Here is a 13,288-nt window from a genome sequence, read left to right as displayed (position 1 = left end):
CGGCAACACAGTCTTGCAGGAGAAGCAGGTGAATGTTGGGAAAGGTAAAGGGAGTCCACGTGCTGTCCAAACCAGTGGAGTGTGAATGAACTTTATCAATTATGCAAAGGTGTTGTTCGAGTAGAAGACTGGGAAGACTGTGAAGTTGGGTTTTAAAGTAAAAATGACTGAAAGAATGCCCTTGACCTAGTTTGAAGGTCAGTCTGCTCAAAAAGAATGGTTGAAAACTTTCCTTGAAAAGAGAACTATTGTCTTATTTGCCCGTGTTAGCTTTGTGTTAGCAGTTCCAGGGCTGAAATCATCCAAATGCTTCTACTGGAGGTGTATGATGTTTAAAAGCACAGTGGAGCACTTCCTGTATTACCACATGACATCATAAGGTGGACTGTTTTCTGTTTGATAGAAGAACCCAGCCTAAACATGCAGGATTTGTGTAAAACATGTGTGAATGAAACAAAACACAACTCCAGTTATGTTTGTAATGAGGAAATATGGGCCCCCTTAATTAAGTATTAATTAAATTGCCTCTAAAATGGTCGTAATTCCTATTTTTTTTCCTATCCCTACTATTATATTGTGACCCATATTATCCTGGTTATCGTAATTTCCAGACTGTTGAGCACACATGAATATAAGACGCATCAACTACATTTTAAAATATATATTTTTTACATATATACGCCGCACCTGTCTCATAAGCCGCAGGTGTCCACGTCTTCAAGAACATTTTCAAGTTCGGGCTGTCTGCTTTTATTCCCTCTGAAAGCTTTTGTCGTTCTTTTGCATTGATTTAGTTCGTCACGCTGCCGTCACCAACGTCTCACCATCGACTCATTGATGCCGAGCTCACGAACAGCAGCTCTATTTCCTTCATCGACAGCCTTTGCCTTTAACTTAAAAGCTGCATCCTCTGCATTTCTTCGTATGTTTTCCATGAGGAAGGTGTGTGTATGACGCGCAAAATAACTGGCCAAAACACAATCAAACGAGACTCTTTCACGGCGCATCACCCCTGTCTTTCTCTGTGCTCTGCTGCGCATAACTCCTGCTACTGTCCTGTCTGGTGTCATGTCAGTGTCTTGTAGGATTTCAGCAGATTTCAGGCTCTCCTGGGGGTGGAGCTAGTTGTATCGATCAGGTTTGAGTGGATGTCCGGCTACTGAAGTTTTAGATGTTTCTTCTCCTTATTTACGCACTCACCTGCATTTAACACATACGGTAAGACATATCCCCCTCACTAATGTTAATTTAGCATCATAACTGATTTTATCACACAGCGATAAACTGTTTTAGTCTGCTGACAACAGCGCTAACGTTGCAACTTCATGTTAACCACACAGACACTCAGGCTGCACGTGCATCCACTGTGTTGCCAAACCATAGACTATATACATATGAATGGACAATGTGCCAAACAAATAATCCCTCCATATATTAGCCACATCATATCAGCCGCAGGGTTCAAAGTGTGAGAAAAAAGTAGCGGCTTATAGTCTGGAAATTACGGTATCAATTAACCAAAGAATCTTGACATCCCTAAAGCAGACTTAGACAATCTGGTGACTATTATTGCAGTAAACCAGTGATCAGACTTTACAGAAAGACACCAAATCACCAAGAGACCGCGCTGTCTGTACAAACTCGTGTATCGTGCCGTGGAGTGGGGCTGTGACTGATTACGTTAGGGAGGAACGGGAGTGGGAACAGGTGGAGCCGATTACTAAAATGAGAAGTGCAGGCCGAGGGGAGGGGACCGAGAAGACAGGTAATGTATGGACCAAAACGGATTATAGGGCCGGATCAGTGCGGCGTTGCTTAGAGAATGTAAAATGCACACAGAATCTTTGCCAGGAATTTCATCTTGAATTATTAATATCTTGGATGGAATGAATATATTGCAGTATATGTGAGTAAACATTGTACAATATTATCTTTTCTTTTTGGCAGGCTCTAAACTTGGCGCACAATGCTTGGAGGTGTGGGACGAGTGCATTTTTAAAACCTTGCTTTTTGCTGGTGTGAATTAATTTAAACACTGAACGTAAAAGACTAGGTCAGCCATATATAGCAAAGCTTTTCTCATTAAGTTATACAGGTGGCTTTTTGTGCCAAGGCCCCATAGAGCTGTAAAGAGGAGCGAGATCACCACAGTGTCTGCCAAAATTATGTTAAAGCCAGTAGATTCTTATTAGCATTATATAAGCTTGAAGAAGGTGTGTATGGTATTCATGGGCAGAAATCCAAGCTTCACAAGATGAATCATTTGTGAGATATAAGAATAGACAGCCATCGAACAATAGCTTGGCATTATATTGTTAGTAGAGATGCACCCAGCTTTTTCATTTCCATTACTGATTTCCAATACTATAATTATCTGGTACTATAAATATCAATATTTACCTATACCATTACAGAGACTGAAAACAGCATTTATTTCCGTAAAAGGTAAATGAAATAAGACACAAATGATCCAAATGTTGCTGTTATTTGTATCTCAAATAAGCACTGAGCAGCTTTAAATAAAAATTCAAACATTATGAGACTTTCGGGGCTGCCTACCACCAGTAAATTGTCTTAATACAAATTATATGTCCAACCAGGAGAGCAACTGAATAGGGATGTAATAATAATCGAAATATCGTGTTATCGTATCGTCAAAAGTCTCACTGTAATATCGTGGGATGTCACAATATATTGAATCACAAGTTCCTTTGTTTAAATGCATGGTTTTATAGTAGCAACAGCTTATAAACATAGGGAACTACATATCCCATGATTAATTTCAGTGCAGAAAACATGATAGATATGTTTTTACTTGAATTCTTGGGATTATGACGAAAATAATTCACACCAAAATCTTGTCAAGGGGTTTTAAAAGCAAAAAAGTGTCATATCTACATTTATATTAGCCTCTCCAAAATATCTCAATAAATATCTTACCGTGAGATGGATATCGTGATAATATCGTACACCCTACGACTGAACCCATATTTGGAAGCTGACGTCCAGTCCAGAAAATATTTCAGTATCACCATCGATATCTAATAGCAGGATCAAATCAGTGCTTATTTTATTGTTATTACCAGAGATAGGAGGAGGATTTGCAAGGGCACTTTTAAAATCAGGGAAACACTTGGTGCAGCAGGTAGCTAAAATAATTCAATATCTGTTTCAACTAAAGAGGGTAATTACATTGTTTGTAATTATAATTTTCCAATTAAAGCTTTAAAGAGAGTATGTTTATTTCTTGTATCAAAGATCAGTTAACAATCCAACAAATCAGGGCTTTTATGGACTCATTGCTTGTGAAAAGACAAACCAGACTACTAATAATAATAGTGATAACAAACCTGAATGAATTAAGCAAGGTTAAACGTATCAAATGTGCTCATGTGTTAAAGGGCACAAATTATGCTATTTTCTGATCTATGTTATAATGTTGTTTCCTCATCACAAACACACCTGGAGTTGTGTTTTGATTCATTCACACGTTTAACACACACAAATCCTGCATATTTAGGCTGAGTTCTTCTCTCAAACATAAAACACTTTAACACGTTAACTTGAGGACTACATGACATCACAAGGTAGAAGAGAGCATTTTGAGATTTGGAGATGTAGGACCAATCCCATTTCTAATGTCTACCCCTTGCCCCTATAAACTGAGCAACTAGTGGTAGGGGTTGAAAGTAAATCCCTACGAGTCGAGACAACCCTTTAACAATCACTTCACTAGCTAGGACCACACCAACAATGACACAGAGAAAAAGTTTATTGACAATGTACGAAGCGGGGCAGAGATGGCTGGGTTGAGACTATGGGTGGGGTCGAGTTAGCCGAGACAAACTGGAATGATGGGAAACGCTGCTATATATAGGCTTCTGGGAACTTAAAGGCGTGGTCGAGGTGAGTTGTGGTTCGATGGTGAGAGGAGAGGGCAGCTGAGGTGTGGTCCTGCTCCTGAATCTCAGTTAATCATATTAACTAAATATTTGTCATCAGTAGTCAGCTTTTACGTAAGCAGACGCGACGAACTTTTGCCAGAAATCCAACATGCTGTCTACAACTGTGGATTCTTTGGTATCTGAGTTTGGGGTAGCAGCCATCTTGCCTGTGATTTGCAAGGCATTCTGGGAAATTGCTCGTACTCCTTCGTTTGAAGTGTGCTATAACAGTAACTCTGACACCCCTACCCCTACATCTGAACTTGCAAAACGGAGGAGTAGGGGAAAGTGGCACGGTGAAGGGGTGTAATGGGATTCAGCCAGTGACAGATTTATAATAAAGTGTTACTTAAGCATGATTGAATGAAACAAAACACAACTCCAGGTCTGTTTTTGATGAGGTAACAACATTATAACATGGCTAAAAGTTCACAAGAGTCAATTTTGCGTAATGTAGGGCCTTTAAATAAATAAGGCTACTTTTAGTGTTTATCCCAATTTATTCTTATAGCAAGTACTGTACATGATGGCAAGAGTATGGTGCTTTTTTTTACCAGCTTTTGCACAGACACGCTTAAAACATGGCAGCAGTTGTTTTCTAAGGAGATTCACTTTCACATTTAATTTGAACTCCAATCTTGTTTCACTAAATTGTGTTAGCATTTGCATAATTGCCTATTATAACTGATTAGTTTTCTCAATACACCAATTACCTCGTCATTTCTTCTGTAGAGTGGATCTTAAACCACTCCTCTCATGTATGTAATAAATAACTAATTATCCAGGCTCGCTTTGACATTGGGTTTAGAAGAAGCTTATAACAGGAAAAAGATTGTGACTGCTGAACAAATAGTCTCCCTGAAATTGTTCTTAAGGGAGACACATTATGCAATTTCGATTTTAATAAGCTTTTAACCTTGTTGTAATGGTATTCCTTCATCATTTGCTTACTCTTTTTCATTCCTTTTTTCTAATAATGAATTTTTGCGTCGCGTAATCCTGTATTGTCCTTTATTTGAGGCTTGAGTGCCCAGAAAATGTCAGCTTTCACCTACGCCCTACCCCACCCATTCTCTATCTTGTGATTTTTCAAAAAATTGAAACTACAAAATGTCATGTAGCCATTTTTCAAAAATAATGGTACTATTGCTGTATTCTATTGAATGTCAGTAGTCAAAAAATCCAAGTAAGTTTTCTGGATATCCGTTGTAAATGCATCCTTTTGCAATAGTCGGGAAAATATGGATGCCCAAGCAAGTTTAATGTTTATTTTGTTAGCTGTTAATTATGGCAGTTTGACTATTAAAGGTTCAGAAATCCATCCAACTCGGTCTGCTCCGAACTACCCTGAGTTTTTGTTTCGGAACCCAGATTTGATTGGCCGTTCCATTGCACTTTTTCGAGGTAGAGGTCGGTTTTCCCTGAATTCTGAGCACAAAAGAATGCAACATATGAAGAGGCGGGACATCACACGAAATCAGTAGATCTGTTTGTTATATAAAACCATTTTAGATCAATATATTGGTTTAGATTGTTCAAAATATATAGTTATGTCTATATAACGGAAAAAAAACATACAAACAGAAAAGCATATGCCATCTTTAAAGGCCTATATTATGCTATTTTCTGATTACTTTATAATGTTGTTTCCTCATCAAAAACATACCTGGAGTTTAGTTTTGTTTCAGGAACACACAAATACTGCATATTTAGGCTGAGTTCTTCTCTCAAACAGAAATCACTTTGTTCCACCATCACTGTGATGTCATGTGGTAATACACAAAGTTCTCCACTGTGATTTTAAACTCCATACACCTTCACTAGAACTGGAACAGAGCCTTTTGATCTTTGGGAATGAAGATAGACTAATAATAAAGGATTACTCAAACAAGTGTGAATGAAAGCGTAGAAGATTAAATTTTGTGTAACATAGGACCTTTAATAACATTAGTTAATTCCCCTCCCGCAGATATGTCATGGCCTGCAAGATCATATCAAATATGTATTAGAGCTGGCCCACCGGCTACAGATAAAGACATATATTGAGACATTATTTTCTCAAAATGTTGTTATTATTTTATATCATGCTTGTTCTGGATTCAAGGTTTAAGCAAAACTATTATTAAACATTTATTTAAATAAGAAAAGGTTTAACATTATATATCTCGAAAGAAGAGAAAACATGCAGATGTTGTTTAGATTTTTCAATAAATATTTTGTTTGACCCACGACTTAGTCCCAGTTTTAAATTTTGGCCCTCTGTGAATTTCTGTGAATGTGCCCTACCGTATTACTAAAGTAGCTAAGTTTGTGGAATGTTTGTCTACTAATCTGAAAGTTGGTGGTTCAAATCCCACTCTCGACATAGACATCGTTGGTAGAGCGGTCTGATCCAGAGTGCACTTCAAGCTCCAAGAGACAAATGCTGTCGTCGTGTCCTTGGGCAAGATACTTAACCCATCGTGCCCCCAGTGTTTGCGCACACTGCTGTATGAGTGAGTGTGAATGGGTGAGTGGTTCGTTTATGTAAAGCGCTTTGAGAGCCTTGAAGGTGGAAAATCACTGTATAAAAATCTGACCATTAAATGTAACACTAGTACAATAGCTTCCTGCCCTCACCTATTATAACGACATTGTAACGTTTATTCATTTCAATGTCCATTTAGGTCTGTGTACTTTGGCAAGCCTTGGTGCCACTTTACCAGTGCGTTGATGCAGCTGAGCCAGGAGCTGAGAGTGAATGAAATCTGCTTTCTCTGACAGATGGCCATAAACTCTCCACAATAAATCACCAGCGTCTCACTTCAAGGTCAAAGGAAATGGAAGCTCTGATGGAAACGTTTAAGTTCCCAAATTAAATGCCATAACTGTAAAGAGGCTGCAATCTGATTCAATTTAACTGCAGCCTCTTAGTGTAACATGCTGGCATTGCACTTTCAGATGTATAAATCTTGAATGTCCTCTAACTATGATTAATTTTCCTTTTGCGAGCGAACACTAATTCAGTTTTTTTATGTTCATTTTCTTTTTGGAGTGAGATGGATCTTTGTAACACTTCTTTTGATGATGTTCAATTTTTTACATTTTTCTTCTTTTTGAAGGTCTGAAAAGTGCATTGAGTAACTTTTCTGGTTCAGGGCCCATCAAATGATTTTCTTTATGGAGATGTTCGTGCTTTGTCTGTCTTTTTAAGTTCTCACAATAATATCATGGACCATCATAATATATTCAATTACAAGTGTCTTTGCTTAAATTAAGAGTTATGGTGCCGCAATAGCTAAAAAAAAAAAAAGACGGAGTGAACTACATAGATCAGGCATGTCCAAACTATGGCCCGGGGGTCAAATGCGGCCCTCAGACAAATGTTTCTTGGCCCCAGACTTCAGACTTCCAGGTTTTTGAACAATATCGTATCGTGAGACTTGGATATCGTTACACCCCTACTTTTTATCTTCATGGAGTCCAAACCAGACCAAGTTACAGGTCAGATCTGTGGAGAGGCAACCCCGCTCACAGTCAGAATGCCTGTTGTATTTTTGAGCTATAAAACCACCTGTAATTTCATAAATGTAAGGTAGAGCTGTTTAATGTCATATTGTGGAACATTCTGAGCAGTGAAATGACATATCCATAGGTGACGGACCCCCAACCGAAAAGTTATACAGTGCACCTTTAACGTTGAGTACTTTGTTTGAGTACCTACCTCATTTATAAATCACACAACAAGGTTAGGTATAGGACTTTTCACATTACGTTTGAGATGTATAAAAAGACAGCTTGAGGTGGAAAAGTGCAATTCGGTCCACAAACCCTAAAACTTGCCGGCGGGGGATTTCTGAGGCAATCTGCCCGGAAAGACAAGACTCTCACTTAAAGATTTGAGTTTGAGGAAGTTTGTGTTTGGTCTGTACGCACACTTAGAACTCAGAATCCCACAGAAAATTGTATAAATGGGACCCGTACATAGTGTCACTTTGTTACTAATTTCTATCTATTGATTTTTCAGAGTGGCTGTAGTTACAAGCTCTGATTAATATCCGATTTCGAGACCTTTGAAATTACTTGAAGGACACGCAAACTGCATAATTTGATGTAATCAGAGGGAGCATGATCAGTAATTCAGATGATGAATAGCTCCAGAAATCTGTAATAATCAGATTTTGAGTGTGCATGTAACCACAGCTAGTGTTAATAGCAATGCTGATTAGCTACTTTAAAGGTACTATATTACCCAAAATGTACAATTGTTTTTTTGAGTTTTTATACATGTTAAAATGTTGTTACCTCCTCAAGAACATACCTGAAGTTGTGTTTTGTTTCATTCACATTTGTTTGAGTGACCCTTTATTATTAGTCTGTGTACATCATGGAACTGTAAAAATAACTTGATACAGTATTGCTGCTTGTAGCTGCCTCCAGTTGATGTAGTGGCCAGTCACTGGAAAGCTTCAGCGGATAAAATCCCATGGGCTGAGAGAGGATTTTTCTCATAGAGTGCAATGTAATCACAAACTCTGGCTCCGCTCTGATTCGCTCTAGCTCCTCTTACTCTGATTAGTCTAGGCTAATCTGGAATCATGCGCCATTGAGCTTGGCCCTTTGACTTGAATGGGCAGCCATTTTGAAACTCCAGGGCTTGGTGTACTAGCCAGGCTGGCGCCACCTAGTGCCTCCGCTCAATTTCATTTCTGTCCAGCAACTAGGTCAGGAATCAAAATACACTAGATGGTTCACAAAAACCCTGGAAGTGCAAGTTCGGGCACCAGCCTAACAGCGAAGAGTCATATTCTGTGTTGTCAACAATCCCTGAGATCAAGGATTTAAAGCTAGAACAAAGAGAATGTTTGGTGGATTTCATCAAGGGGAAAGACATTATTGCCCTTCTTCCTATGGGATTTGGGAAAAGCTTAATATACCAGTTGACCCCGTTAGTGGCGCATTACATACTTGACTACTTTGAGCAGCGATTGGTTAAATTCTAAAAAGTACCCACCTACCCTCGAGCGAACGAATTCTAACACTGCGAGGTCAGACGGTTTCTACAAAGTGAAATCGGCTGATGAATCGGGCTATTAGTCTACATCCCCAAAGCTCAAAATTCTCTTTTGCACCTTGTGATGTCATGCAGAGGTAATTTTTGTTAACATTTTTACCTTTTTGGTTCTAGTGAAGGTGTATGGAGTTTAAAAACACAGTGGAGCAATTCCTGAATGACCACATGACATCACAAGGTGGAACAGAGAGTATTTTCAGTTTGAGAGAAGAACACAGCCTGAAGACGCAAGATTTGTGTGTTAAACATGTGTGAATGAAACAAAACACAACTCCTGCTCTGTTTGTGACGAGGAAACATTATAACATAGATCAGAAAATAGCGTAATATCGGCGCTTTCACATACTTCACTTTCTAATATTACCAGCAGAGGTCGATGGTCACTCAATCCAAGCGTTCTCTCCAATGTCAAAGAACTTTTTCATCCTTATACATCCATTTAAGTTCTGAAATGTGACCACGAATGCTTAAGTCTCCATTCAAAGTTACACAGTGAAAGACATTGGGGGTAGACTTCCAGCCCTCCATCACCCTTGTGACTTTGTCCAATTAGAGCCTATGATGAGTGTAAAGCGCTCTACTTGTGAAATTGAATCTATCAGGCGAGCTTCTGATTGCCACAGGTCCCTGCAATTTCGCTCCCACTCTGTCTCTGTCACTGCAGAGCGGGCTAATGCGTGTGCCACAGAATGGATGATTTCTACTTAAGGCGGCCTTTGATTGATGCTGATTACATCTTAGCTTTATTATACTCCCATATAACGAGTATGCATGTGTGGGCCGGGAGGTGCATGCAGAGGTTTTCGCGGAGAATAAAATCTATCATTCAGAAATACTCAGCCGTGCTTTATCAGCAGCCATTTTGCCGTAAATCCGTCACAGCTTCTTCTACTTTTGGCATCGCACCAAATCGTAGCGTGGCGTTTTTTGAGAGTGAATTCAGACTTATATTGTTTCATTGGATTGTGGTTAGTGGGTGATTAGAAGTGAAGGCTCCGCTGGCATCAGGACGCAGCCGAATGCCAGTAATGATGATGTCATTAAAGGCGCACCAATCAAACGCTGGCAGGAGTCCGGGGTGATGCACGACCGCGCCCACGCTGCTCATTAAACATCTTGAAGCATTCACGAGAGCTACGCCTCCCCACAATGCATTATGGCTAATCACATGCGCTTGTAGTCTGGCATTTGGTATTCAGTTGTACTAGTCTGTCCCTTTTAAAGAATGATTTTGTTCAGAAGTTTCTAAAAGCTGTTTTTCTGTGTGTTTGTTTTACTTCAACATACTGATCTCTCTAAGGAAAATATACATACTGTCATTACATTGAACTCCTTCAGCACAAAAACCAGTATCGAAGCTGCGTACATCTTTGATAATTTTCTAGTAAAAAGCCCTCAAGCTCATTAAATTGATTATTGTCCGTCGTTTATTTATCAGCGTTATAAATCCATACAGATGAAGTGTCTGAATGAGTTGGTGAAAAGTTGGAAAGGTTTTGTCAAAAGAATGAACTTGCAGACTTGCAGGTTGTGATGAAATGATTAAAATGCAAACTCTGTGAGCTTCTCCTTTGATAACACTGACTCTCCTCTTTTGTGTTTCTGTTCATTTCAGGCTGCCCGAGCCCAGAGCCAACCCAGTGGACCCGCGCGATCTGGACGACAATGATTCTGGAAGGTCCATGGAGCACGCCCCGTGATTTCCATTCCGATGTGGACTTTACCTACACTACTTTCTCGCTTCCTCATCCTGTATTTTTCAACTTTTTGCCTTACTTTTACTCAATGACAAATCCAGATGATCTTAGAGGTCATTCCTGCTCACAAACCTTAGTCATTTCAAAGTTTCTGTAATTTTAGCGCGCTCGTAATGTGCAATCTATTCCTCCCTTGGCTCTACTTCCACAGCCAGGCTTATTGGTGGCAGCTCACTCACTTTCAGACAAGAATTGGGGGAAGGCAACGGAACGGAGCATCTGGTGAAACCAACCGTTGTCAGATATGATGGAAAATTCAGTGCACTTCTCCCTTCATTTATTCACAATATTTTTTTTTTGTCAGATATGCCTTAAGATTTTATCGCAAATGTGTACATGGGTGTCAAGGTTGAGTTTTTTTGGTTGGAAAATATGTATAACCAATTGTAAAAATGTTATTCTCAGTCCTATTTTTATTTTATTTTTTCTGTTAGATGCCTTTCCAGATGCAATCGAGCACATACTGGGGCAGGTGTCTCCAATACAGGTGAAGTGTCTTATCCAGAGACAGTATGCAATTGTTAGTTTATAGAACATTAGGTCCTATAATGAAATTTGGTATAGTAACATTCACATTGTTAACATTTGTGCTGCAGATCTGGGGTCTCATTTATAAAACTCTACATGGAATTCTTACTAAAAATGTACAAACAGACAAAACACAAACTTCCACGAAACTTCCTCAGACTAGCTCACGTTTCTTCTCCCTGTGTGCACATCTCCTTTTACCTCATCTGTGAAAACTCCGATGCGTAAAATTCAGTTTGTGGACCGGACTGCTGATTTTCATGTAAAATTTTCTTTTTATAGATCACAAACCTTTGATCACGTTAACATTTTTGTACGTATGCAGACTTTATAAATGAGACCCCTGGACTGCCTTCAGATGTTATGACGCTTGTGGTCTGACCATCAATTCCTTAAAGAAATGTTCCAATATATTTTTATGCTCAATATTAACACCTAAATAATATACAAATATTTTATGGCAATTACATTTTAAATCTTTTATTTCACATTTTGCGGAGTGCTGTAATGTCTATTTTAAATCATTTTTTTGTTGTGAAAGCTTAATATTTTATTGTAAATAGGCTATATTTGTGATTTATTCATTTGTTTTTAGCTTTAAATCATGCTGTTTTCTAACCTACCTTGTTTTTATGCCTGTCGATTTGTGTGCACTTCCTCTTTTATGCCACTGCTGTCAGATCCATTATCAGGAGCGGGGGACGTTTTGACACATATCGATCAGAAGAATGTTGCTGAGTCTTTGTTAGCTGGAAATCGAAGTGCAATTTGACTGTGCAAAATAGAGCCCGCGTCATATCAGCTGAATGTAATATAAAGACCCATTACTTTTGCACCCTGGGCCTGGGGCATATGACGGATTACCATGGAGCTCCTTCTACCTTGACCCACTCAGCTTTTCAAAATGTCCCGCACACGTCCTGTCTGTATCAGCAGTTGTTTTAATGTGATTGATTCTGTTGCCTTAAATTGAACGCCGTTGGACCCATAAAATGTAGCATGACAACTTGGCTACACTGCAAAATGAAGCACTACCCAAGGGAATGTAATCAAATGTTTAAAAAAAGAAATCATCTTTCAGTATCTATGTTTTTATCTCTATTAATCTTGGGGGTGTGTCTTCCTGATTTGGTATCTTTTTATTGTCTTATATTCCTTAATAAACTGGTGATTTAAAGGATTATTTTAATTTTTTATACCTCATACAAGTTAAGTATGAGGTTTTATGTTTCTGTTGCTGTTGTTGCTGGTGTTTTTTAATTAAAAGGTGTCTTTTAACATTCAAGACTAAGTTTATCCAAGTACTGTATTTTTCGGACTATAAGTCACACCGGACTATAAGTTGCACTTTTTGGGGGAAGTTTATTATATTTATATATTTATATAAATTTGTATAAAATCAGAGACCAGGAAACATTTAATCTTAGGACATTTCATCTTGAAAGGCAAGTAATAGTAATAACAACAGAAGAGAGAACAACAGGCTATTAACGTAACATATGAACAGTTTTTCAGATACCTAGAGCATAAACAACAGAATAAGTTTACCAAACTCTCGATCTCACTCCAAATCACTAAATCCTTTCTATTCTTAATTCTGTGTCACTTTTGATGGAGCGCCACTTCCTCTTCTGTGTAGCTGTGGTCAGACTCGGCATCAGTTCCATTTAGAATTATTTTGGCCTTTCTGAATCCCGACAGGATGGTTTCGGTATCACTGAAGTCTGAAACTTTTAAGTTTTCAGTGGGTCAGAAGTAATGGTGCAGTCGATTGACGTGATACCAAAGAGGACAGTGGCTCTTTCTGCAGGAGACATGCGCGGTAGTAGCAGATATTGGCACACAAGCCTAGAGCGCATTCTCGCGGCTGTCTGTGAAAATTTTAATGTGTAAGTCGCACTGGAGTATAAGTCACAGGACCACCCAAACCATGAAAAAAAGTGCAACTTATAGTCCAAAAAATACAGTAATTCTGACCCCTCATTCAGTACTATTATTATCATGCT

General features: G+C 38.8%; 1 protein-coding gene across 3 annotated transcripts in view; it reads left to right on the top strand.

Moving 5' to 3' along the window:
• The window catches only part of trim44 (tripartite motif containing 44), a 77,493-nt gene extending 64,915 nt beyond the window's left edge, over positions 1 to 12,578 (top strand). For all 3 annotated transcript variants that reach the window (XM_020935235.2, XM_055155651.1, XM_055155652.1), the window contains one exon: positions 10,613 to 12,578. In XM_020935235.2, coding sequence (XP_020790894.1) covers positions 10,613 to 10,697 — 85 coding nt within the window. In that variant the 3' untranslated portion in view covers positions 10,698 to 12,578. The remainder of the gene's footprint in view (positions 1 to 10,612) is intronic.
• The last annotated feature ends 710 nt before the right edge of the window (positions 12,579 to 13,288 follow it).

Source organism: Boleophthalmus pectinirostris, unplaced genomic scaffold, assembly GCF_026225935.1.
Source record: "Boleophthalmus pectinirostris isolate CB_2022bp ecotype Guang Dong unplaced genomic scaffold, ASM2622593v1 HiC_scaffold_2, whole genome shotgun sequence".
NCBI lineage: Eukaryota > Metazoa > Chordata > Actinopteri > Gobiiformes > Gobiidae > Boleophthalmus > Boleophthalmus pectinirostris.
This window is presented reverse-complemented; position numbering and strand designations above follow the sequence as displayed.